Genomic DNA, 25,260 nt, shown 5'->3' with positions numbered 1-25,260 from the left:
GCGAGAGTGTTGAGTCTTTCGGATTAGATATAGACACACTTGGCAGAACCATTGGCTAGTCTCCCTTTGGAATCGGCGGGTAAGACATTGACAACACGACTCTGTTCTTTGGAAAATTCTAATCTATGGAAACCCGTAATTTTTTGAGAGTGGAATACTCCTCGCTTGCTGTATAGTAAAATTGATCATCGAACATTAATTCGATCCCTCCTCGTGCGGCCGATGATGTAGACAATCAATGTGACAACAGAAGCCGCCCGACACCAGTTGTCCCTGACGCTAGGCGAATCTAGGTATAGCGGGGTGCTCGAGCGTGGGGAAGTAGTGAGACACTAGTAACAGTAATACGGTATTGATAAATTAATTCATGGAGCAGCTCCATAGTAAACAGACCCTCTCCTCAGGGTTCTTTACAGAACAATACCACCAGGGTCATGTCAATCAACTGCCCCATTGGGCACGACGAAACTGCGAAAGTTGCCCACATCTTAGGACCCTGACCCTGAGTCCCTTCCATTTCGAGGTCCGCTATCTCCCCTTCGTCACTCTTTGTCCTCTATTTGTCTACACTCATTTTTTTTCGCAACCAGTCGCTCTTTCGATCACTACAGTCCTTACTACCCAAGCTTACTACTCACTACAATTGATTACCTGCGCGATCTTTCCAACCAACTCTCGCTTACCATTCCGATCTGTGAATTATTTCTCATCATCATGTTGTTCAAGTCGACCTTCGCCCTGGCCTTTGTGGCCCTCGCCAACATCGCTTCCGCTACTGTGACCCCGGCCTGTGTTCTGTCTGTTGTCGGGTAAGATTTAGCTAGTCTATCGCGTAATTTCGACCACAATGCTGATGATTCACAGCGACACAAACAACCCCGATAACGTCCCAGCTATCTGTGCCTCCGACTCCCTGCAGTCTGCCATTGAGAAGAAGTGCGACAATGTGCAGTCCTCCCTGAAATTTGTCTCCAACATTTGCAAGAGCTACGGTTACGACTTTGGTAAGGATATCAGAAACTGGGAAATACTAGATCCAAGTTTTTGCGATCGGATATCTCCGTCGCATATATGCCAAGCACTGTGTAAGGCTAACCTTGATTTAAAGATTACTCCTCATCATCCTCCAACACCACCAGCAGTGCTACCTCTACTGGTACTGGCTTCGTCACTGCCACTGCCACCGGAGGATCTAAGGCAACTGGTACCTCCGGCGCTACCACCGGCACCAGCACCGGCTCTACCTCTGGCAGCGGTGCCTCTGGTTCTGCTTCAGCCTCGCCTACACCCTCTACTGCCGGTGCCATCACTGGACACCAGCTCTCTGGCACCACCTTCGTTGCTGCGCTGTTCTTCGGAGCTGCCGCGCTTCTGTAAGAGAGCAGCAACAGAATACGACTTGATCTCTTTCCGCAAGGTACCTCTTTCGGATGTATTGATAGTTAATTGGTTTGGATATGCTGCGTTGAATCTGTTTCCATCTACCTTATGTTTCGAGGAAGGGCGATATTGAGCATGTTGAATGTCTTGCTAGTACATGTGACTTTGTTTCAACGTCCACACCGCTTGTTATTTTAGAAAGGCAAATGCAATTGCTTTTTGGTGTTCCCATTATGGCTTTCCCCCCTCTACCCCTTTCTTAGCCATTGAGTCATGGCTGCATCGGGTTGCTGGGTTGAGTGCAGTAAGGAGGCTAGAACTAAGGGTCGGTGTGTATTTGTATGCGCGAAACCGTCACTTTTTGATCAACAATGCGGGGCCTTCTAGTAGATGAAGTGCGATTGACGTCGGAGTTGTCTGAGCCCGGAATGTTAGGCTCCGCTCGGTCAAGGCAGTACCGATGCCATGCGTGCCACGTCCTTCCGAGCATCGGACAAGCTCAGACACGTAGTCACATGACCTGCACGATCCAAAGTTCGGATTTCCTAAATCGATTAGCTTCGTAAAGATGGTACATTGAAAGTTACAACTCCATCTACAATTGAACCTGCTATTAGGGTTGTTAGAGAGATTGTCTCTTATAAAAAAGATATATATACAGCAGGCTATCAGGGAACGTGTCAAGCAATTTGCTAGTGCCTTAAATAAAGTCAAAATGGCCATTTAGAGAGCCTAGGATCATGGAGCTGCTTGCTGGGAAATATACCCCAACCTACAGCCCACTAGACAGGCCATGCAGCGTCGATCTCAGCCAAAAAAAAAGGCCCAAGCATGGCTAAAGTGAAAGGTCTCAAGAAGACTTTTAATCCAGAGTTTCCCCTGCCTTTTTCAAGTACACTTTCTTGCTTCCAGCTCCATATCTACAAGTTGCGGTCAGAAATCCAGTGTATCAACGCTTACCAATCCAAACCTTTTTCAATCAAGCCCCACTTGGTGCAATAATTACTCAGAAGCTGCTGCTTAGGAAACACGCCAGCGCGAAAAAACGCGTCTGCCCCGGCGACATCAAATATCCTCACCCCTCCAATCCATCTTCCTTTCTTCCCATCCCCTCCTCTACTTTGGAGCCTCCTCATACACTCTCCTCCCTGCCCCCCAAATCTCTAATACCTTCCTATTGCCTTCATCTCTTCATTAATACCCCCTGTGTTTTAATCTTTCTTATTTTCCCACCACATCCTCCTTTTTCCCGCCAAAATGTTCGTTTACAAGAGAGGTACGTGCAATTCTTCCTAACCAAGATTCCTAGCCCTCGACACGCGGGGCAGCTTCCTCCATTGCAGAGGAGGTTGACAGCTGGCGTTGCCACCACCTCGTGAACACAGAACTGACATCGTTTGCCACAGATGGACGCAAGGAACGCGTGCAGTTCGACAAGATCACTGCCCGTGTCTCCAGGCTGTGTTACGGCCTTGACGCAGAGCACGTTGATGCTGCTGCTATCACCCAACGAGTTATCTCTGGTGTCTACCAGGGTGTGAACACTATTGAGCTGGACAACTTGGTACTGCATCCTACCCCTCGCTATGACTATGGAACAAAATTTGCTAACCTCTTATCCACCAGGCTGCCGAGACTGCGGCATACATGACCGTCACACATCCCGACTATGCCATCCTGGCCGCTCGTATCGCCGTTTCCAACCTCCACAAGCAGACCAAGAAGCAATTCTCTATGGTTATCCAAGATCTCTTCCACTATGTCAACCCCAAGAACAATAAGGCCGCACCCATGATTTCCGAACACATAAACGAAATTGTTCAAAAGCATGCCGATGAGCTTAACTCTGCCATCGTCTATGACCGTGATTTCAACTACAACTACTTTGGCTTCAAGACTCTGGAGCGATCATACCTGCTCCGCATTAACGGAAAGGTTGCCGAGCGTCCTCAGCACCTGCTCATGCGTGTTTCTGTTGGTATTCACGGTGAGGATATTGAGAAGGCCATTGAGACCTACCATTTGATGTCCCAGAAGTTTTTCACTCACGCTTCCCCCACTCTGTTCAACGCTGGTACTCCCCAGCCCCAATTGGCCTCTTGTTTCCTCGTTGATATGAAGGAGGACAGTATCGAGGGTATCTACGATACTCTGAAGACCTGTGCCATGATCTCTAAGACCGCTGGTGGTATTGGCTTGAACGTTCACAACATCCGTGCCACCAACTCTTACATTGGCGGAACCAACGGCTCTTCCAACGGTATTGTTCCCATGCTGCGTGTGTACAACAACACCGCTCGTTATGTCGACCAGGGTGGTAACAAGCGTCCTGGTGCTTTTGCTATCTACCTTGAGCCCTGGCACGCCGATGTCTTCGAATTCCTGGATCTGCGTAAGAACCACGGTAAGGAGGAGGTTCGTGCTCGTGACTTGTTCTACGCTCTGTGGACCCCCGATCTTTTCATGAAGCGAGTTGAGGCCAACGCCGACTGGACCCTGTTCTGCCCCAACGAGGCCCCCGGTCTTGCTGATGTCTACGGTGACGAGTTCGAAGCCCTCTTCGAGAAGTACGAGAGGGAGGGCCGTGGCCGCCGTACTATCAAGGCCCAGAAGCTGTGGTATGCTATTCTCGAGGCCCAGACCGAGACTGGTAACCCCTTCATGCTCTACAAGGATGCTTGCAACAGGAAGAGCAACCAGAAGAACCTGGGTACCATTCGCAGCTCCAACCTGTGCACTGAGATTATCGAGTACAGTGCTCCTGATGAGGTCGCTGTTTGCAACTTGGCTTCTCTGGCTCTGCCTACCTTTGTCGATGCTGCTCGTGGCGAGTATGACTTCGGCAAACTGCACGAGGTCGTCCAGGTCCTGGTTCGCAACCTGAACAAGATTATTGATATCAACTACTACCCTGTCCCCGAGGCTAAGAAGAGCAACTTCCGTCACCGTCCCATTGCCCTCGGTGTCAACGGTCTCGCTGATGCCTTCCTTGCCTTGCGTCTGCCTTTCGACTCTCCCGAGGCCAAACAGCTGAACATCCAAATCTTCGAGACTATCTACCACGGTGCTCTGACTGCCTCCTCCGACCTGGCCAAGCAGCTCGGAACTTACGAGACTTACGAGGGCTCCCCCGTCTCCCAGGGTATCCTGCAGTACGACATGTGGGACCGTACTCCTACCGACCTTTGGGATTGGGCTTCACTCAAGGCCAAGATTGCCGAGACTGGTGTGCGCAACAGTCTGCTGGTTGCCCCCATGCCCACTGCCAGTACCAGTCAGATTCTCGGCTTCAACGAGTGCTTCGAGCCCTACACCTCCAACATCTACTCCCGTCGTGTGTTGGCTGGTGAATTCCAAGTTGTCAACCCTTGGCTCCTGAAGGACCTGGTCGATCTTGGTCTGTGGTCCGACAACATGAAGAACCGTATCATCGCCGATGGTGGTTCCGTCCAGAACATCCCTAACATCCCCGCCGACATCAAGGCCCTGTACAAGACTGTTTGGGAGATCTCCCAGCGTAACATCTTGCAGATGGCTGCTGACCGTGGTGCCTTCATTGATCAGTCCCAATCTCTTAACATCCACATGAAGGAGCCTACCATGGGTAAGATTACCAGTATGCACTTCGCTGGCTGGAAGATGGGTCTGAAGACCGGCATGTACTACCTGCGTACTATGGCCGCCTCGGCGCCTATCCAGTTCACTGTCGACCAGGAGGCCTTGTTGGTCGAGGACACCAACGTCGCTCGTAGCAAGAAGCGCGTCGGAGGTGGTGGTGCTTCTTCCTACTCCGCTGTACCCCGTGCCAACGGTGCTGAGGCCGTTATTGCTGCCCCCGTCCAGGAAAGTCCCCGTACTGTCGTCGAGCCTACCGTCGTTGCCCCAGCCAATGTCGTCCCTATCGTTGAGGCTGCATCCGAGGCTGCTGCTGCCCCCGCTGAAGGAGAGGCCGCCGAGGGTGAGAAGTCTTCTGGCGATATCTTCTCCGACGCAGTGCTGCAGTGCAGCATCGAGAACAAGGAGGCCTGCCTCATGTGCCAGGGTTAAATGTTTCCCTTATCGATGACTTTGACGTTTCTTCTTTCCATTTTGCCATTTCCCCCGTTTTGTTCTGGTTGGATCTGCTTTTGCAATGCCACACGCCGTGTGATTTATGTATCTATATTATGAGATTGATGCTTCGATTATTTCCTTTGTTTTCTTTTGGTGGGTTTCTTCCAGGCGCGAATCAAGAATTTTGTTTTACATTTCCTACTAGTTTCTAGTTCAATGACATCTCACGCTACTTGACAAATTCTTTTCCCTCGTAAATCCGATCGCGTAAGATTTTGCCGATCACATTCTATAGCTGTATCTTGTTCCTTAGTACGAGGACTGGTATTCATATTCTACAACTCGAATACTAGCTATCCGGTGCCCATTGGAACCAGTGTTCTCCATTTCCATATCCGGCGATACCAATATCTGGCACGATACAAACTCTGAGAGCGAAAGAATGGATCGATGGGTTCATCCAAAGAGCCGAACCATAGATGCGATAGATGCGATCCAGACTTTGATTTACCCCATGAAGTAGGTTATCCGTGAAGTTGAATCCACCAGTCGAGTTCCTGTTCTCATAAGTTGATGCGCAGTGAGTTGAGCAGATGCAATTAATGCGCTGGTGTCCCTTTGATTTTGGATCTGGGTGAAGATGCCCCTCCGGAACAACCGGGATAATCTCGACGCCACGAGATGGACACATTCCTCATCTTGTCAAGATCTCACATTCCGATCTGTGGATCGTGCATGGTACCTATCAATAATTGAAGCCCCCTATGTACTCATACATCGTTCGTTACCTTTCCCAGCTGCCATAGTAACCTACAATATTCTGTCCACATTCCCCTCTTCACAAGGCTCTGTATCGCACACAAATGCCCTCAATCTTGCAACGTCACTCAACCTCACGAAAGGACAAGTCTAACCTACACTCTACATCTAGTCCAGTCCAGGCCAATTCAATTTCGCCCATTGTACAGAGTACAGAGTAGATACAGTACAGTGTCTAGCCATAATGCATCTTCTCATTCTGGGGTGATCGTCGGCGAAGTGGAGCAACAGCGACTGGTCTAGCGAGAGAGGGGCTGCCGCGCAGAAAATTCAAGAATGGATGTCACTCACCTTCCCGATTGGCCTTAATTGGTCGGGAAAGCGAAGGTCCCGTTGAGTCTAGAATCTTTTTTCGCGATCGGCTTGGTTTCATGTTGTCAGCCACGGATCTGGGAAACCTGGTACCTACTGGCATGGTGGGACGTCCCAGGGCGCGAGCGTTTACACGGGACAGCGATTATATTTCATACATCCATTTAATTACTGGTACAAGTTTCTGGTAGCATTGTGCCTGTAGAGCGGGGTCGACGGTACAGTGTCGGAGGTCACAACAGCTGCAGATACAGATACAGATACAGATACAATCTACGAAGTACTGTAAGATGAAGACGAGCGGATTGCCTGATGCTGGCCCCGGTACCTGAGCGTGAACCTTGTACCTGAATGCTGTCATATTTCTTTGAAGGTCTCGCCTTTTTGTGGGAGTCGCCACCGTAAGCCACTCTTTTTCAAGCCCCACAGGGGTCACAGATGGATATTTGTCTATATGGCAGGTATATCGGGTATAACTGTGAGTACAGGAGATTGAGGGTTGAACAGGGGTGGGAAACCAGCGCACTGATGGGGGCACAAAAGGCCTCTCATGCTGTACACATTCCTTGTATGCAATTCGTAGGGCATCAGCATGGATAGTCCAGTCAGATCACTCAGCTGAGGCTGTTGAGCGTGTTCAACATCGTCTTGTCTCATTGTGCGCCAATTGAAATGCGACGCAGGGACCCGCAGCGCACACATACCCAATACGACCTGTCAGGGGTCTATTGGGCGGCCGAGGCTGGGTGTTTGCAAGCTGGACAGTTGGAAGTTGTTTCCCACTCGTTTGTTGCTCAATTTTTGTTTCCCAATCTTTCAGATCTCAAGTAAGTTGCCGTTTAAGAGATTTCAGGAACCGGAATTGGCAGGGATCAAAATCTTGTGTATAGCGTGGGGAATATTCCCATTGGTGTGATGAGATCGGCAGCTTCAACCGCTGGGACCCATAATTAAAGGGGAAGACAACATTTGAACGGTGCCACCCATTATGGATCATCGTCTGCCCCCTGGCTTGCGTAGGCACAACTCAATTCAATCCAATCCAATCAGGTTGGAGGCCTGAATATCCGGTGCGTCCGATGCTGGTACCTGGTATCAACAAAGAATATGAATCTTTGTATCCTGTCGTAAATGTGGCCTGAATGGTGAATAGGTCAACGGAAATGAAACCCCTAATTTCAAGACCATCTTCATCTCGAAATACATGGATTGTGGCTTATGGAAGATCCATGGGTTCGAACAAGAAATAAAAGTGGAGTCGAGGGTCTGACTGTTGACTGGGCATGTACAAAGCGGGATTCCCTCTTTTTAATTAAAAGCATCTAGATCTCCCCTTCCACCTTCTCTCTCTTCCTCTCTTTTCTTCCTCCCATCTTCACAACGAACAAGCCCATTCCTTTGCTTTTTCGACTTCCCATCCTTTTCCCATCCTTTTCGTCTCGACCTCTCGTTCTTTTGAGTGTTCTTGACGCCGAACTGCTGTGCAGTGACCAATCATTTATCCAACCTTCAACCTTCCCTGTTTGAAGCTTCATTCCTTCCTAAACACAACCAACTCGAAATCATGGCTCCCATCACCAAGACTCTTGCCCTTGTTGGCGCTCTCTTTGCCATTTCTGGCGTTTCTGCTCCCATTGAGAAGCGCGCCGTCGTCTGGGAGACTGTCACTGACATCGTTTGGAAGACCGTCGATGTCACCACCACCGTCCAACCCCAGGAATTCATCGCGACTGCAACTGTCGTCCCAGTGACCACCACTTCATCTGAGGCTACCGTAGAGTCTACTACTGCTCCCAAGCCTGAGGAGCACCGACAGCCCGCGACCACTAGCTCTTCTTCAACCACCAGCACTACATCAACTCCCGCTCCCGCTCCTGAGCCTACCGAGCCGTCCACCACATATGTCGCCCCTGCTCCTGCAACTACCCAGGCTCCTCAGACTACCGAAGCTGCCCCCGCGCCCGTTGAGCCCACCACCACTGCCGAGCCTACTACTTCTACTTCCGCCGCCGCCCCCGCTGCTACCTCCAGCTCCTCCAGCGGCAGCAGCGGTGGCTCCGGCTACACTGGCTCCTGCGACGAGGGCTCTCCCTGCACGGGACAGATGACCTTTTACGACACTGCTACCTCTGCCAGCGCCCCCAGCGCCTGTGATACCACCAACGACGGTCTGACTGAGATGGTCCTCGCCCTGCCCTATGAAGTCATGACCGACAACAACGCCTACTGCGGCAAGACCGTGACCATCGAGTACGGCGGTGTCACCCAGAAGGCTAAGGTCGTTGACAAGTGTATGGGCTGTGACTCCACCTCCATTGACCTTTCTCGCGCTCTCTTCGAGGTCTTCGACTCTCTTTCTGCCGGTCGCATCCACGACGCCAAGTGGTACATCGACTAAATTCACGACTTGCGTCGATAAAAAAATTCCGAATGGGAAATCTCTGGTAGATTCTTTGTTCACCAAGCATATTTTTTATCAACGGTCTTGATGATCTTTTTTTTTTTTTTTTTATATCTTCGTCCTCATCTGAAATTACGGGATGGTTTCAGCTCCAATTTTTCCATTGATTCGTTCTTAGTGATTTCAGGCTGGGTCCTCTTTTTGTCTTTTCATATTCATTTCTTACATTCTTTATGAGTTCCCCTTTTTATGTGCGCTCAGTGAGCCGCTTTACACCTACATGTTGATAGACTCGCTTTTTCTTGTGACAATACTACCGTGATGGCCCATTTCAAAGAACTCAACTGCAACTGTCTGCCTCCCTTGCATGCTGAGCCTGCCACCATTTGGTTCTTTGGTATCCAGCCATTCAAAAGAATCTGATTCAATCTGCAAACGGAGTGTGTCATGATGATATCTACGATGATCATGTCTGAAACGAACAAAAAAGAAAAGCTGGCTTGCATGACTGAAATAGGAATAGGAGTTTGGCATCTACGTACTGTATGCTAGATTCGCATTCGATTTCCTGAGTTTGAATTTCAATAGCTTGAATCAAGTCTCGTTCTTTACCTACCTCTCTCTCTTTGTTATGGTCTTAGCTTTGAGACATCTCAATATTAAGTAGGCAGTTCCCACTATCCTCGTAAGCACTCCCTACTTAGCTTGGATTTAGTGCAGCTATAAAAAGGAAATGACGCAGGTACCTGAAACAAAAGTGGTATGAGCCAATAATAGTTCTTTATTTTGAACGCTCGGCCACCATCGAAGCTGATCTACGCTTTGTTGATGCCTGTTTGCATAGCCTCGTGAAATCACCCCTGAATATCCCATGCGACACAGCCACCAAAGCAACTAAATTGACTTTCTGATCTATGAATGGAAGGTCTCCACGGAGTTCCCCGTAGGAATTCTCCAGTTCGTGTATACAGGTTGAAATTATGTACATATTTGGCAGTTCATAATGCAGCTAAAGACGAGCCCACACTCGGTCAAACTCCACCTCCACATCAAATGTACCCTTAGCAGTGGTCCACAGTTGCGTAATTATCGCTCCACTGGTTCGAGCTATGAGCGAACGGTTCATTCCGCGTCCCATGCTTGTTCTAATATACTATGTTATCGCTAGGTTTCTGGAGTAAATCATCAAGAAATCCATTCAACAAGCTTGCTTTCTGCATATTACGCGTTGTCCTAGTATAATAAACTGCCCAAATATGCTAGGTATTTGTTGTATTCCTGTATAAGAAGAGTCCTTGGACTATTCGTAGAACTTTAATTCGCTCTGGTGATCGTGCTAGCAAGACTTTGTTTTCGACAGCCATTCCTGCGCCTGGTGTCAGTTATCCAAGAATGAAGCTTCGTAGTTATTCATCTCACTTTATGACCTGTACGGTAGTATCATGGGAACAGTATCGGCTAAGATTATGATATTGTCTTCCGTATAGCTTAAAGACTCGCTAAATATGGACGATTATGATGAGTTTTTTGTCGGGTGGAATTACGATATCGAGACTCACTTAACAAGTTCTTTATAAAAGCAATATGAAGTTAAACCTTTGAACCTTAAAAGAAACAAGATAAGCACGTTATAAAATATCCAACGATTATAGTCAATACATTAGTAACGATAGTATCTTACGTACGCTCGACATAGGCGATGACTCTATAACCTTTGAAGCTGCATTCGCCTTGAAAGCGGTTTATATAGTACTAGTAGTAGGGAATGGATATTAGTTTCTGAACAACATCACGTCTTTGACAATACCACTAACTACTAGTATTGCTGTCGTTTTCGAATTGCAGCAGGCTTTTTGCTACGCAGCTTAAATGTTGACATATGAACCAAAAAGTCACATTTCCTCTTAGCTTGCATTCATTATCAGCCCGAGCGTTAGGCTTCACAGTCTCGCTCAGGCGTCAACCGTAAGATACCAATCACAGTCAGGACCAGCCGTCTAGAGTCCATGCACTCAGTACACTTTGTAATAAGCCCAATAATGGGTAACAAAGGCTAAAATTCTGGACATGTGTAATTTCCGACGTGTGGCTTGATATCTCTTGGGCACTTCACTTGATGACGGGATGCTGTTTGGGCCTTGGGATTGATATCTCGGCGTTACACTGGCGCACCAAAAGACCCAGCTGTGCTGTCAGTGGAAAATTTTTAATTCAATGTTTGAACTCATTTATGAAATATTTGCAAAGTACACAAGTACCGTCCTGCTACCTCCGGAGTCAATCGCACTGAGTTGGCCCAGGATTTAAACACGGTAGCCTCGCAATATGCCCTGAATGGATGCACGCTTGATTAAGTGCGGGGGTTGGAATTTTGGAATGTAGCGGAAAGTCCGAAGATTGATATCATCCAATGCCAGTGCTCGGGTACCATGATATACGCCGGATCCTTTGATGGAAATAGACAGACCTTGGCATAGATACAATGTAACTTATTGGATAACCTGGGTGTCGATCACATAAGCCTTGAATGGTAGCCTTGTGCTCTTTGAACTCTCCAAGCCTTGAGATAGACAGTCTACAGTGTAAATCATTGTTCTTGACCCACTCAATTCCATATCTACCTCTCGTCTTGAATAGCCCCCACACACTAGCCCGGGCAACTTTAGGAATATATCCCAAAAGGGACTATACCCAAAAGGGCAGGAAACGCGAAGGTATATGGATATACTACTATAAGTAGGGGGGTGGTCTAGTACTCAACACTCCCGTAAATGCAGGTAGACTTGGAAATCAAATTGAAGAATAAATTTTGACTATCTTCAACTATGTCTCTGGACGTTTACAAAGACCGTGACTACATTTTCAACAGAAATGCTCAATCTAGTGTCCGGTAAGTAGCTGGGCTCTTCGTGCGTTGATCATGTCACTAAACTCCAATAGCCTCAACTATCAACACTACTTGATTACCCAGCTCACCGAGAATGATGTCTTGCATAAGTCAACTAAGGAGCTTATTGATGTCTCAACTCCTCACCGAGTCGCAGACGTCGGGACTGGCACAGCGTGAGTTTGATCTGACACCGCTGAACTAGTATATGAACTCAGTGAACTCACATGAAACAGCATATGGCCACTGACCTTGGCTCGTGCCTTACCTCATTGGCAGGTCGATGGCTTCGATATCTCCGGAGACCAGTATCCATTTGCTGGTTGGGTACCAAGCAATGTCAATCTTTATGAGCATGACACTTTTCAGCCATACCCGGACGAGTATCACGGGAAGTACGACATCATCAACATCCGATTCATGATGACCCTGCTCAATAAAGAGAAATACCATCTCCTTCTACAGAATGTGAAAGCGTTACTCAGTACGTACAGTTCCATATCATGATCAATCTATCATGAATATTCCTTGCTTAAAGCTAGATTCAAATTAACAAATATTAGAACCTGGCGGTATCCTTCAGTGGCTTGATCCCATTCCCTTCAATGTGAAAGCCATCGCTCCCGAGGGAATGGATACACCTTTTACTTCTACAACTGCGGCGATGTGGACCAAGACCCCACCCGACAGTGCCGAGTAAGCTTTCTCATCTTCTGGAGTCTAGCACTTTGCAACATTCTGAAGTGAATGCTAACCTTACCAAGGTGGATCACCTTGAATGGCGATATGGTGAAGGCCGATGGATACGAACCTGTTGCCTGGGAGGAACTTCATTTTGAGGATTTCCATCGTCCGATTTGGAATCAGTGTTCATTTATGTGCCTAGCAGAGATCATTGAGAATTTGGCACAAAGCACGGACGAGGCTGTTGTTACTAAGCGTGAGGCTCTGAGGAAGCAATTGAAAGGGTGGGCAGCGGAGTGTGAGCAGGGAGCTTCTTTGGATACGCCGTGGTTTTTTATTGTTGCGCGGAAGCCTCTTTAGATAATTTGAGGTTTATGACCCGCTGTCAGTCAATATTGGTACCAGTGACTTTCAAGTTCAATATTCAACGTCTATGCTCATGTCTGCCTGGACATTGTCATTCCGTAATGACTCGGTCGAAATTACGCTCTTTCTAAAGTGATCATTGACTTTTGCAAGATTCTCTCGTTGGTTTTTGGCTTCGATGAATGCCTCACTGTGGAATGTTGGACCCACAGTCGATTATTCTCTAGGGTTCTAGTTTGTTTCGAGACGATGTGCTGCAGGCATCTATCTAGGCTGAGCGGCAAACGCGGGCTCTTTCCCCTGAAGAGTAGTTATATATGGTTTGCAGACTTTAATGCGATTACAAACACTGGTATTTGACGATTGCTTTGATCTTCAGCGTATTCCGCGTCACAAGTATGTCGTAAATTCTATTCAAGTGGGTCGTTTGGATGTATATGCAAGATTCATGATCATCTAGTACCACCTGGGAAGGTGACGACTATCAAGACAGTTGTATTCACGAGGTATGTGTACGTGTCTACTCCTCGAACAAGAGAACATAAACTATATCAGTCATACCAAGACCAACGTGAACCATTTTGTTTGTTTAACGGAGATACTCGCAGTTCGCCTGCTCGCTTGGGCCTATGGGCCCCACATTTAGACGCCGGGACCAACGCACGAGAAGGGAGAGAGAATTATTATCCATCTTGGCCACCTTTCACGTCATAATGGATAGAAAGAGGAGACCCTGAGAGACAGAGGGAAAAAAAGACGTGATTTTCTTACGGTGAAAGGTGAAAAGTCTTGGAAGTTGGAGTATAAACCCATTGAAAATTGTGACTGGGTCGCATACGCGCGCGATCTCCGAGATACGTCCCGAGCTATTGGACCAATCTACGGCGGAGCCCGAAGGATCAGCCAACATGGAGACAGGTTTGAGGCGTTTTTCACTTCAATGCTACATTGCCGAGGGCGAGACTCGTCATCTTCGCAGTGAAGGATTTCCGTTTGGTATTGTTGGGTGTCTATCTACTGCCAGGCTTCCAAGGGTCTATACATGTGTATGGTATGGTATTATATTTTTTGTTTTCCTTTTTGGATGAGTATTTTCATATCCATCAGACATTGTGTCACTAGGCAGATTTAACAGGGGTCCCAGCCTGAGATAGATATTCCACATGGTCAACACGTCTCACTTGGGTGGCTTGGGAGGGGAGGGGACTTGACCCACTACCAAGGGAAAAGCCACTTAGAGGGGGAGAGAGGATGATCTCTCGGGGTCTACCTGTTGGATTTAGGGATACAGGGTTCGTCTGTTAATTAGTAGCATCGGTTACTCCGTGTGAGATACCCCGTATAAGTGATTATAAGTAATAAGGGCAAATGAAAAGGGAGCATCCCCTTAATCTATTCCATCGGGTTAATCTATTTCTTTTATTACCACATGCAGTCTATAGATCTCTAAGGGGTCAATGTACCTTCAGCTTAAATTATCCGATCAAACAAGGAACACTAGAAACAGTGAATACGAGACAACTGCCATACAGAGAATAAAGAAAATTTTCAATTGAAAAAATAGAATAAAATAAAAATCACACAAAAACTTGAAAGGCGCAGCATCATTGGCGAAGTCCCCAGCTGAAGGCTGAGGGCAGATCCAATGATCACCACCAATCAGCAAAGGCAGCAACGGCGCCATTGATGCAAGGTCAGTGTCCCCGCCTTAATTGATCCCTCACCTGAAACTTGAGCGATGGTTTGTTCATCGTTACTTTCTAGGGTATGAACAGGCCTCCCTGTTCCCCCCCAATGGGGCTTTTAGTTTGTTTCACCTCCTGCGCCGCAAGGTTCCCGGTTGCCTTTCATTGGCCCAATATGTGGTCCCTCTCCATTATGTTCCTGAGCCGTCCGAAGTCTACACACTCACACGGAGAGCGGAAGTAGTTTGTTCTCCACCGTTGTTCAAGGGTACATATAACCCCGAGGGATGCCTGTCTCCTGAAAATCAAGCAAGCAAGTCTTCTTCTTCCCTCTTTTTTAACCGTGCTGGGCACTCTCTTTCAGCAAACATGTTCACCCTTCCATTCGTACGTATTGTTCCTTTGTATAGTATTCACTTATACTATACTCCCCCCCCCCACACTGTGAGACCCGATCGATGCGATAAGGATAAGGATACTAACGAGCCTCATCAATTAGCTTTTGGCTGCCGGCAGCCTCCCCCTCATTTCCGGGGCGCCGATAGCATCCTCTCTCTACACCAAGTCTGCACGCGCAGAGTCCAGTCCTTCTCTCAATGAACGCAGTACTAGTCTTATTGGTATCTATGCTGCGGTTTTCGGTGGTGATGGTTTAGTTTCCGATGGCTGGCCTTCCATCTCCGAGTGGTTCTCCTCCTTCGATGAACTCTTCGAGGCCAACGAGGACCTCATGTCCTCCAGCTGCGCTCAATGGGACGTGGCTAACAACTCCGACGAGGAGAACGCCAACCTCAAGAAGGCCATCAACGAAGTTGCCGAGTCTAGCGGCGTTGACGCTCGCTACATTCTCTCCATCGTTATGCAAGAATCCGTCGGATGTGTCCGTGTCCAAACCACCGATAACGGTGTCAACAACCCTGGTCTCATGCAAAGCCACAACGGCAAAGGCTCCTGCAATATCGACGGCACTGTCCAGAACCCGTGTCCCTACTCCGAAATCAAGCAGATGATCGTTGATGGTGTCGAAGGTACCACCGATGGTGATGGTCTCAAGCAGCTCATCGCCCAAGAGGGTGGTTCCGACGATGCTACTTCCTACTACAAGGCCGCCCGCTGCTACAACTCCGGTTCCATCGCCTCCGATGGTAACCTCGGCCAGGGCATCGCCACTCACTGCTATGTCTCTGATGTCGCCAACCGTCTTCTGGGCTGGACCTCCGGTACTAGCAGCTGTGAGACCAACACCGTCGGTGACCTGGAGAGTAGCAACTGGACAGGTAGCTCAAGCAGTGGCTCTGGTAGCTCTTCTGCATCTTCGTCTACCTCGACCTCTACCTCCAGCGCTACACCCGAGTCTACTCCCGTCTCCAGCACTGTCCCCGAGCCAACGATCACATCCAGCGCCGTCCCTGAGCCAACAACCACCTCTAGCTCCGTTCCTACTCAAACGCCAGAGCCTAGCCCTGCGCAGCCAACAACAACGTCGAGCCCCGTGGTTCCCACACCAGCTGCATCCAGCACCACCATCCCCAGCGCCACGCCTAGTGCGTCGGCATCGTCAGTCCCTACCTACCCATACGCTACCTCATCATGCTCCGAGTACTACTCCGTCGTTGACGGTGACTACTGCGAGAAGGTCGAGAGCCTATACGGTATTACTGCGTCTCAATTCCGAGGTTGGAACTCGGGCTTGGACGAAAAATGCTCCAATCTCTGGAAAGGATACAAATATTGTGTCAAGGCATAGATTTTTGTTTTCCTCTTTTTTTCAAACTTTCACTTCACTTCACTTTTACATTTTTTTGATTCAACCTTTTTTCAACCCTTGTTTTTGAACTTGAGGCTGTGCCATCTTGATCTACGACGGGTGAACATTTCTTAAAAAAGATGTCTTGAAGAAGACAGTTGGTTATTTCGCAGCGAGGGTCAGGCCGGTCTTGGCCCTTGTTTGCTAGCCAACATGACTTGACGATAGCTTTTTTCCATTTTTTCTCATTTACACTTGATACCACTGCGCGCTGCAGACAAGAAAATACAACAAAAGATCATTCATTTAGATATTCCCTTCGTAATTGTACTGTAAAACCGACCATCCACTGCAGGTTACATGTGCAGGGGGCCCTATGTATGGAGCAACGGGGCGCGACAAGGATCAAGCTAATAAGCAAGGCTCCAGGCCCCAGTGCCCCAGTGCCCCATTGAGTATGGCCCCCGGGGCAGCTAAATCTTCCTCCGCTCTCTCTAGTCCATTGCCAATTTGATTGATAGGTGACGAATCCATATCTCAGTGGCATCGCATACCCCCCGAAATATTCGAGGACACAATTGAATATCTCGATCTGAACAATATCAAAAACCTTCGACTGATAACCAAACAGACTGCACAGTATTGTCTCGGCCCCAAATTCCTTTCCTACACATCAAAGACAAAATTAGATATCAGAACAAACAGTCTCCAGGCAATTAAAGAACGAGCTTCACATCTTGCCTTTCGAAAGGCCCTGCGTCGCCTGATAATTCAATTAAGATTCCAGGACCATGCAGACACATACCCGGAATTCTTCGAACAGACCAAATGCCACACACCACCTGGAGGCGCGCCGACAATTGAATGGCTAAAAACTCCACGGAGCGAGCGGAAAAGCCTATCAGATGAAGTCATCATCGAATCTCTGGTGTATGTGCTGGACCGTTTTCCAAGCCTCGATGAGATCAAATTGGAGCTTTGTAAGGCAGTTAGCCCGGACAAAATTGTGTCGTCCACCCACGGGGACAGATCTCCGTGGACATCTCATGCGACTGGTCTTGTATTAGCTGCCGTGATTGCGAGATCTACGACTTTACGACAATTATCCATGTACAAAGCATGTGGAATTAATAGATCCTTAGATCGATGCTGTAGTATCCCCATAAAGAGAATTAGTGCTTCTCTCAACGGATCGAGAAAAGCTTAAAGGATGTTTCCTTACCACTTGAAAATCTTGGAATGCATATCTCCTGCAAAGACCTGAACTCTTTCAAGCCTATCTGGAATTCGAGTCTTCCACATAATGCCCAGGAATCTGATCTTTCAGGCCTAACACAGGTACTGCAGTGCACGACTAATCTTCGAGAGTTAAGTCTCGCCTTCGATCGTGCCCGTTATGACCATCCATTACGTACCAAAATCCATGGCTATACATCACTTCCTATGCCTGTGAACTGCTGCTACATACCTTTACAAGCATCTCGAACGACATCTACTTGCCCCACCTCAAGCATCTTTGTTTGATCGATTTTCCAGTCACAATCAATGCCTTTCTTACCTTTCTTGAGAAACATGAACAGATCGTTTCACTTTACATTGAGGGGCTTGCTGTCACTGAAGACGAGAGATGTGAGCCCGTTCTCAGCTCCGTTCATACAGACCTCCTGCATCTGGAATCTCTTTCCATCTCATATCTAAGACAGGGAGAACATTTTGTTGAGCTGAATCCTAATCCTATGCTAAAGCCCCTTTGTCCTAGAAGATGGCAAATGGGCCGTATGCATCATATACATTACTGTTCTTCGGACTGAGAGGTGGGATCAGGCTCATAGGTACTTTGGCCGTCTACGCCGTGGAAACTTTGAGAAATCGAAATTTGTTTTCTCTCGATTTTCAGTCTCCTGGAACTGTACTATTATACCTTGGTATGATGGACAAGGGAATACCCCTATTTATGCGCCGATGCAGAAAGTCTTGGTTCCTGGTGTGTATTCCTTTTTATATCATTTCTCTGTGATGTGTGAGAACTTTCACCATGCTATGGCGAGCTTTGATTCTATATTTTACTCCTGCAAGGCCTTCTCGACGACCATAACGCCTTGACTTGAGCCACCGATTATTTCGAAGTATAGATGTACCAATGGACCGTGGACAAAACCGTGTATCAAAACATGGTATATACAAAACAGTATGTATAGTGGGATGATATTCTCGATATAGAAACCTTCTGCATCTGGATGTGATAACGGTCGGTGCAAGTATAAACGCCGTGACAATCCTTGCAGGCGCTAAACAACGTCATTCTTCTCATCTTACTCAGAAAACCCATAAAGGCCCTTGGTAAATCTCACCTGAATGTTACCTCTTCACATTTTTCTTCTGCAGTGTGTCATGCGGTCATTCTGCATCTCAGCAAGGCTACCAGTAAGGTATCGAGGGATACCGCGGAGATACCCCGCGGGGGCCGAGCCGGCGCGTAGACCAAAGATCCTATTCGCTTTCACGTCCTGCATCACAACATTGCAGAAGATGACGTTGAAGGGCTGAGACAAGCTTTTCTTGTATCGGGTATTATGCATTGTGTTTTTCTAGAGGTTTCATTTTGAGATTCTTTGTTCTCGGGCGCTTGCGAACATGGGATGGGTGTGGTGGGTCGGATGTGTAGCCGATGCATATCCTGACACACTTTTATTTTCATGGGGGAATTATGTCCGATTGGTAAGATATCTTGTGGCTGATATTTCAGTTGATTTGATTTGTTCAAATTTGCATGCCATCTTACGAGGCCTGGGGTCAATGCCGTTGGTGGCCTTACAGCATGGAGAGAAGTAGATAGAAGACTGCAATAAACCCTGAAGCCTTGGTGGGGACGCTGTTCGCATGACAGTATGGTTGCACTTTAGATATTCACAGATAAATTGAACTTATCAGTCTGAATTTGATCACTGGCCAGTTCCAAATTTAGAATCAGGAACCAGAGTGACAGAAATTCACGACTCGCAACTCGCAACTCCTTCTACTGTAGTTTTCCTTCCCAGTGCAGTGGCGTGACTACGGTACACTCGCAAGGTAATGTAGTATTAATTTTGAGGCGCTTGACCACCTTCCCATAATTGGCCAGTCCAAAACACATGTGGCAACCCAGTGGACCAATAACATGAATTGAATTCGGCTACAGGAAGCCCGTTCCTGATCTTTTATCTTTAGCTCGGAAAAACCGCCCCCAGAATCCGGAACCAAACTACATCGAGCCTCAACATCCGTCGAACCCCGAGCTTAGCGTGGAAAAAGGGCCCAAATTGGGGGTCCGTCATTCAAACTAGCAACAAAAAAGTGCGATGACTGGCTCCCGCAACGCCCCTAATATGTCTCAGTTGGATCAGTATGGCTAGTTAAGCATAGTAGTGTAGCGAGCTTGTGCGAGATTGTGCATAAGAAACAGGGTACAAAGGGTGCCTAGGCCCCATTCCCTACTTTCTGGCCTTTGAGGTTTGGTGTTATTTATCGCTCGCTTTTCTTTTGCTCTTGAGGCGTACTTTTCCGTCCGTTTTATCTTGGCTTGTATACTGTACGGAGAATTTTAGAGATCTGTGGGTATCAGTTGTCTACCTGAGTCATGTGGGGAGCCTCAATCTTGCCGCTCACATTGGCTTTGCCGTGTGTTAGTGCTATTACGCTGCACAGACGTGACGATCCGGCTGTTCTCGGATTGCCGATTGCTCGTAGTGAAGCGACTCGTGCGCTGCAAAAGCGCAGTTCTGATATCGTTAGCACATCGCTATACAATAATGTATGTATCTTGTGAATCTATTTGGTTGTTTCAGGCTTTGGGTTGGAGACCAAGTTGTACTTGGGAAAAACCTTGGAAGTCGACTCAGATGAATGGTTTTACTAATTTCTCCGATAGCTTAATACGTATTATTTGGTGAATCTCACCATCGGCACTCCTGGTCAGAATGTCTCGGTCGCTATCGACACCGGTAGCAGTGATCTCTGGGTCAATGTTCCTAATTCAACATACTGCTCTGGAGATGATGATCTCTGTGCATCGGGCGGTACTTTCGATATCAAGAAATCCTCCACTTTCAAATTGCTGGACTATGATATGAACGCTACATATGTCAGTGGTTTCTTGGCTGCTGGTCCTTACGTGACCGACACATTGGAGATTGGAGGAGTTACCGTGAAGGACTTCGAGTTTGCAGTGGCCGAACAGAGTTACAATGATGGTAAGTCTCTTTTTGTTAAAGAAAAAGAATCTGTTCCTCTATCTCAAAAATAGCTGCACCGGGCTAATACATTTGGCGATCATCTGCAGTTGGCATTGTTGGAATCGGATACTCGGCATCTACTGATGCTGCTGCGGCCCTGGGAGAGGACTACGACAATCTCCCGGTGGCACTAGCAAAGAGCGGTGCTATCAAGTCAGCCGCCTATAGCTTGTGGTTGAATAAATTCGATGGCACGGGCAACATTCTCTTTGGAGGTGTCAACAAAGCGAAATACCAAGGCGAGCTGCAGACCTTGCCTGTCGTACCGAATGAGGGCAAGTATACTTCTCTGACCGTTGCGTTGACCGAGCTTTCTCTGAAAAACTCCTCCGAGACGAAGAGTTACACCACCGGTCTGCCATTGGCTGTTACTCTGGACAGCGGAACCAGCCTTACCATGCTGCCCAAGGCCCTGGTGGATCCCATTTACAAGATAGTCGGCGCCACTTATGATTCGAAATACGGCGCCGGCTCTATCTCTTGCGATATGCACTCGGCCGACTACAACCTTACCTTTAGTTTCTCGGGTGCCACAGTCTCAGTCCCAATGAGCGAACTTGTTTACTTGAACTATGCCGAGCCTGATTTCGCCAAGGGCGACTGTATCTTCGGACTTGTCTACAGTGAGCCCGGAGAGAATCTGCTGGGTGATTCGTTCTTGCGTAGCGCCTATGTGGTCTATGACCTTGACAACAATGAGATCTCAATTGCTCAAACGAACTATGATGGTGGCGACGATGATATTGTTGAGATTGGTACCGGAACTGCTGCTGTGCCGGGTGCTACTGCGGTGGCTTCTGCTGTCAGCTCGGCGACGGGTAATGGAGCTGTTCAGACTACGGCCGTTTACTCTTCTGGAGCTGAGACTAAGACTGTTCCGGCATCTGCTACTGGTTATGAGACTGGATCTGCGACTGGATCGGCCACTGGGTCCGCTGAGAGTGGTGGTGCTACTAGCACTAGCTCTTCGGCTTTGGGAGCTTTGGCCACTAGCATGCCAAACAATTTACTGTCTGGTGTTTTGGGCGCTGGCTTGCTGCTGGCTCTGTAGTTTTTCTGTCGATAAATAGTGGTTGAGTACTTTTGCATATAATTTAGCATATTTTTTTATATTTAATATACCTGGAAACTTCGGTTGATCATCCGATTGTTTTAATACTTATCTTTGGCTTATAAAAGCTTCATAATTGGGAAGAGAAATTCGAGCTCAATGTCAAATAGATATCTCATAGATTGAGGCCACTATATCTTCCAACATGCCCCAGCAATGATTGTTCTTCTACTCTCGCTCAAGACTTGCTCGATAAGCAATCTTTGCTAGCAACGGCGCCATACCAGCATGATTACATTCGGGTTGAAACTTCTTCTTCCACAGTGCCTCACTATTCTCACGTCCATCCCGCTTCTCAAAGCTGAACCCAGGCTGCTCCACAAAACAATTATACTGTGCATCGGCTCCCCTAAGAGCACAAATTTCATTACTAGCACAGGCCCCAGTACAATCAGGTACCTGGAACCCGCGTGTCCGTCTTGCCCAGTAATCCTGGAAAACACTCGCATCCCCTTCCATGGCAACAGTAACATTGTGCCAAAAGGCAGGCGTGAGTTCAACATGTGCATCAGTCACTGGGGGATTGAGCAGAGATCCATAATCTTTCTTGGCGGAGTAATACGGCACCCACTCTGGTTTTTTCTGTGGGTCGCTGATATCAGCGGTGTACTGTGTGAAATCTAGGACGCCGAAGGTGACGGGATCAATGTCGTAGACTCGGAAAGAAGGCGGGCCGGACGTGGGCGTCATTGATGGCGCAACATAGCCCATTGCTGTGGCCGTGTCCCAGTTTCGGTTTTTATAATTTGAGTACGAGATTTGGAACTCGTCTGTATGCGTATGACCAAAGAAGAGAGCTGCGATAGTTGCCTCGTATCGTTGAATAATCTCATCGAAGTAATGCGAATGATCGTGGAAGTGATCCGGATCACCAGATGGGATATGTGAGATCAGCCATGCGCGCTGGCCGGCTGATTCAGCTTCATGGAGCTCGTTGATTAGCCATTCTAGCTGAGAATTCGGATCATATTCCATTGGCTCGGTGTAGGAAAAGAAGTTGTATTTATAGTAGAAGATGCTGTTGTATGAGATAACGCGTAGGTTGCTGTTTGGGTGGATGGCCGAGTACGAGCCATGCTCGTTTGCACTTTCAACAGATTGTACACCTGTTAGACCCACCCAGTCTGAAGCGAGGGTATCGTATGCCCATTGAGGATTATACTCACTGGGTAGCTGATTTGATGGAAAGAGATTAAGCGGTGCGGCGTCGTGGTTGCCGAGTGCGGCGTATACGCGACCGAGAGTCTCCATCGCGCTGTAGGTCGCGTTAAAGTCTTGTAGGGCTTCGTCTTTGTCCACTAGCCAGACGTCATGGGCTACAACATCTCCGGTGTAGATTGAGAAGGCCGGGTTTAAGTCTGCAATAGCCTCGTTCATGTTTTCTTGGAGTTGGTGCGGAGGGTCACAGTTGGAATTTCCCCAGGGACCACACGGGGCGGAGGTATTTCCTGGTGCATCGCCTTCTGTGTATGATCTGCAGCAGATGGGCTTGGTGCAGTTATAATTGGATCCAGTCTCGTAGGATAAATCAACATGTGTGTCGCTGAAATGGCCAACTTTAATTGGGGGCTTGCCGCTGGGTGGAGGTCGAGTAGTTGGTGGTTTGGGTGAAGGGAAAGTCAAATTGTATGGCCGGACTGCTGGATAGTCACATAGTCCTACAAGACTGGCGCAGAATGTTTTGGCAGTGTGAGAGCCAATTTTCAGATTCGACAGGGAATAATGGACAGAGGGTCCTTCATTAGCAATAACGCCAGCACAAACATCAGAATCCTCGGCCTGGTTATCATGTTAGTTACTGAATAACAATCCGTGTTGATGCTGGAAAAGGTCATTTAATTTCAGTATTGGATGCCCAGATCTACTCACACCGCTAATATCACAGACTCCAATTAAGACATCTTCCATGAAAGACTCGCCAAAATCTGCTACTAGCTTCAGACCACCTAGCAAGGCCTGTGTATACGAAGAGTTTAGCCATTGGAACTTGAAAGACAGAGTTTAAATCACTTCCACAAGCATACCTGACAGCTCGCACAGTCAACTGCTTCTTTGAAGTCATCCCAGATGGTGGATATCCAGCTATTTGCAGATTGAGTGTGAGCACCAACAAGTGATATCCAATAGACGAGCGCCGCCACTAGGATACGCCCTTTCATTTTGTCCAGCGATGACCGTCAAGGGTCCTCGGCTCTATGAGGAGTTATAATTAGATAGATAAAAAGCAATTGAGGTTCATGAGTTGGGTCCGATTCTGAGGTAGTAGCTGAAGGAAAGTATGATTTATATGCTTTCGATTCGGCCAAAACACATGCATGTGAATCTGCCTAGAAAGACAATGCTACAGTTCGCTTAGGACCGGATTGGTTCCTGCAGCTAAGGATTAAGCGATGACGATCTTCAGATCGATGGGAGTTGGAACGATATTCAACACAGTCCATTCAAGTTGTTGTTAACACTAACTATGCGAGCATGGTTCAGCAAAGAGAATTGTTTAGAGAAAGAGCATTCGAATGTCTCGTAGCAAGCTTGAGAACTGCAGCGTTATCTCGTCGGGCGATAGATTTTATGATCTTGACCTGTCTAGGTAGAACTCATGGACGGAGTTTAATCGAGGCCGACGGAGAGGGGTTCTCGCGACCGGATACTTGAACGAGATAGCCAAGGAGACTAACCTGCAACGCTGCACGGTTAGAGAGGGGTATATAATGCACGGGTCGCATGAAGAACATAGCATGTCGAAGTTTAGACCAAAAGAAAATCAATATTTCTGATTCCATAGCCAATGTTGTGTATACTTAACCCGTCATCTGGTGTTCTTCGCCGTTTCCGTGTATCCTTAGTCATGAGAATAGAGAAATGCGAACATTGTAGGGAAAAGGACGCATCGCAGGCATATAAATTGTAACATTTCGAGACTTCTTGGGAGATTCGGCCAAAATATTGCATAATATAATATATTCATGCGTAGACATGAAGAGTGTTTGTGATCACCGAGGACCGATCAGTTCATAGAAACTGCGATGGATAAGATCAGCATCAGTCATCGGTCGGCCCTTCATCCCTGTTTGGCTAATACGCCAAGCTCATCGGAACTGCAAGTGATAAAAAAATGTGGAGATTAATGGGATCTTGATAATTGGTCCGAACCATCTGTATAATCGATGGGAGCTATTACAAGGTTTATAGGCGCGGCCAAGCGACCGAAGCTCAACTGTATAGTTCGGAGATGTAAATATCTCTCTTGGATCTCTCTTGGATAGGCCGCAAGTCCATCTGAACATCTCGGATAAATCCCGAGCTATCGTATTCTCGTTTAACCAGCACCTCTGCAATGCACCTCGGCATAATGGTATGAGGGTTGATGTGTTGGCAGCTGAGTTCACCGCGTAGGGGAATGTGCTCTGCAAAGTACGCGACTAGGGTTCGAAAATGGCGGTCCAGCGGAGGAACAGTGATCTGCCAGTAAATTTCCATTTTTGACTGGGTCTTCCAGCGTTCTACTCTGAGTTTTTGTCGTGACACGAGTCCTCTTGCCGCCCAC

At 47.7% G+C, this 25,260-nt stretch overlaps 8 protein-coding genes across 8 annotated transcripts; 6 read left to right on the top strand and 2 right to left on the bottom strand.

Moving 5' to 3' along the window:
- Window positions 1–714: 714 nt before the first annotated feature.
- Window positions 715–1,377, top strand: N7478_006840 (putative GPI anchored cell wall protein; the record flags this gene model as incomplete). Its single annotated transcript, XM_056923054.1, has 3 exons — window positions 715–809; window positions 865–1,004; window positions 1,109–1,377. 3 exons carry the CDS (start codon window positions 715–717, stop codon window positions 1,375–1,377), a joined length of 504 nt encoding a protein of 167 aa, XP_056781091.1.
- A 1,260-nt stretch (window positions 1,378–2,637) lies between these two features.
- N7478_006839 (ribonucleotide-diphosphate reductase subunit RNR1) lies at window positions 2,638–5,427 on the top strand (the record flags this gene model as incomplete). Its single annotated transcript, XM_056923053.1, has 3 exons — window positions 2,638–2,656; window positions 2,787–2,944; window positions 3,007–5,427. The coding sequence occupies 3 exons, from the start codon at window positions 2,638–2,640 to the stop codon at window positions 5,425–5,427; spliced, it is 2,598 nt and encodes an 865-aa protein (XP_056781090.1).
- Window positions 5,428–8,128: 2,701 nt separating this feature from the next.
- On the top strand, window positions 8,129–8,962 carry N7478_006838 (RlpA-like double-psi beta-barrel domain-containing protein; the record flags this gene model as incomplete). The annotated part of the gene is made up of 1 exon (XM_056923052.1): window positions 8,129–8,962. One exon carries the CDS (start codon window positions 8,129–8,131, stop codon window positions 8,960–8,962), a length of 834 nt encoding a protein of 277 aa, XP_056781089.1.
- A 2,828-nt stretch (window positions 8,963–11,790) lies between these two features.
- On the top strand, window positions 11,791–12,896 carry N7478_006837 (class I SAM-dependent methyltransferase; the record flags this gene model as incomplete). The annotated part of the gene is made up of 5 exons (XM_056923051.1): window positions 11,791–11,855; window positions 11,906–12,028; window positions 12,089–12,336; window positions 12,416–12,548; window positions 12,617–12,896. 5 exons carry the CDS (start codon window positions 11,791–11,793, stop codon window positions 12,894–12,896), a joined length of 849 nt encoding a protein of 282 aa, XP_056781088.1.
- A 2,060-nt stretch (window positions 12,897–14,956) lies between these two features.
- On the top strand, window positions 14,957–16,334 carry N7478_006836 (LysM peptidoglycan-binding domain-containing protein; the record flags this gene model as incomplete). Its single annotated transcript, XM_056923050.1, has 2 exons — window positions 14,957–14,974; window positions 15,087–16,334. 2 exons carry the CDS (start codon window positions 14,957–14,959, stop codon window positions 16,332–16,334), a joined length of 1,266 nt encoding a protein of 421 aa, XP_056781087.1.
- Window positions 16,335–18,700: 2,366 nt separating this feature from the next.
- On the bottom strand, window positions 18,701–18,913 carry N7478_006835 (uncharacterized protein; the record flags this gene model as incomplete). Its single annotated transcript, XM_056923049.1, has 1 exon — window positions 18,701–18,913. The coding sequence occupies one exon, from the start codon at window positions 18,911–18,913 to the stop codon at window positions 18,701–18,703; it is 213 nt and encodes a 70-aa protein (XP_056781086.1).
- Window positions 18,914–19,950: 1,037 nt separating this feature from the next.
- On the top strand, window positions 19,951–21,656 carry N7478_006834 (pepsin-like aspartic protease; the record flags this gene model as incomplete). The annotated part of the gene is made up of 3 exons (XM_056923048.1): window positions 19,951–20,124; window positions 20,242–20,563; window positions 20,653–21,656. 3 exons carry the CDS (start codon window positions 19,951–19,953, stop codon window positions 21,654–21,656), a joined length of 1,500 nt encoding a protein of 499 aa, XP_056781085.1.
- Window positions 21,657–21,884: 228 nt separating this feature from the next.
- On the bottom strand, window positions 21,885–23,875 carry N7478_006833 (sphingomyelin phosphodiesterase; the record flags this gene model as incomplete). Its single annotated transcript, XM_056923047.1, has 3 exons — window positions 21,885–23,495; window positions 23,586–23,672; window positions 23,741–23,875. The coding sequence occupies 3 exons, from the start codon at window positions 23,873–23,875 to the stop codon at window positions 21,885–21,887; spliced, it is 1,833 nt and encodes a 610-aa protein (XP_056781084.1).
- Between the last annotated feature and the right edge of the window lie 1,385 nt (window positions 23,876–25,260).

This window comes from Penicillium angulare, assembly GCF_028827245.1.
Source record: "Penicillium angulare strain IBT 27051 chromosome Unknown utg000004l_segment0_segment0, whole genome shotgun sequence".
In the NCBI taxonomy this organism is placed as follows: domain Eukaryota; kingdom Fungi; phylum Ascomycota; class Eurotiomycetes; order Eurotiales; family Aspergillaceae; genus Penicillium; species Penicillium angulare.
The sequence above is the reverse complement of the archived record's forward strand: the minus strand, read 5'-3'. Positions and strand labels throughout refer to the sequence as shown.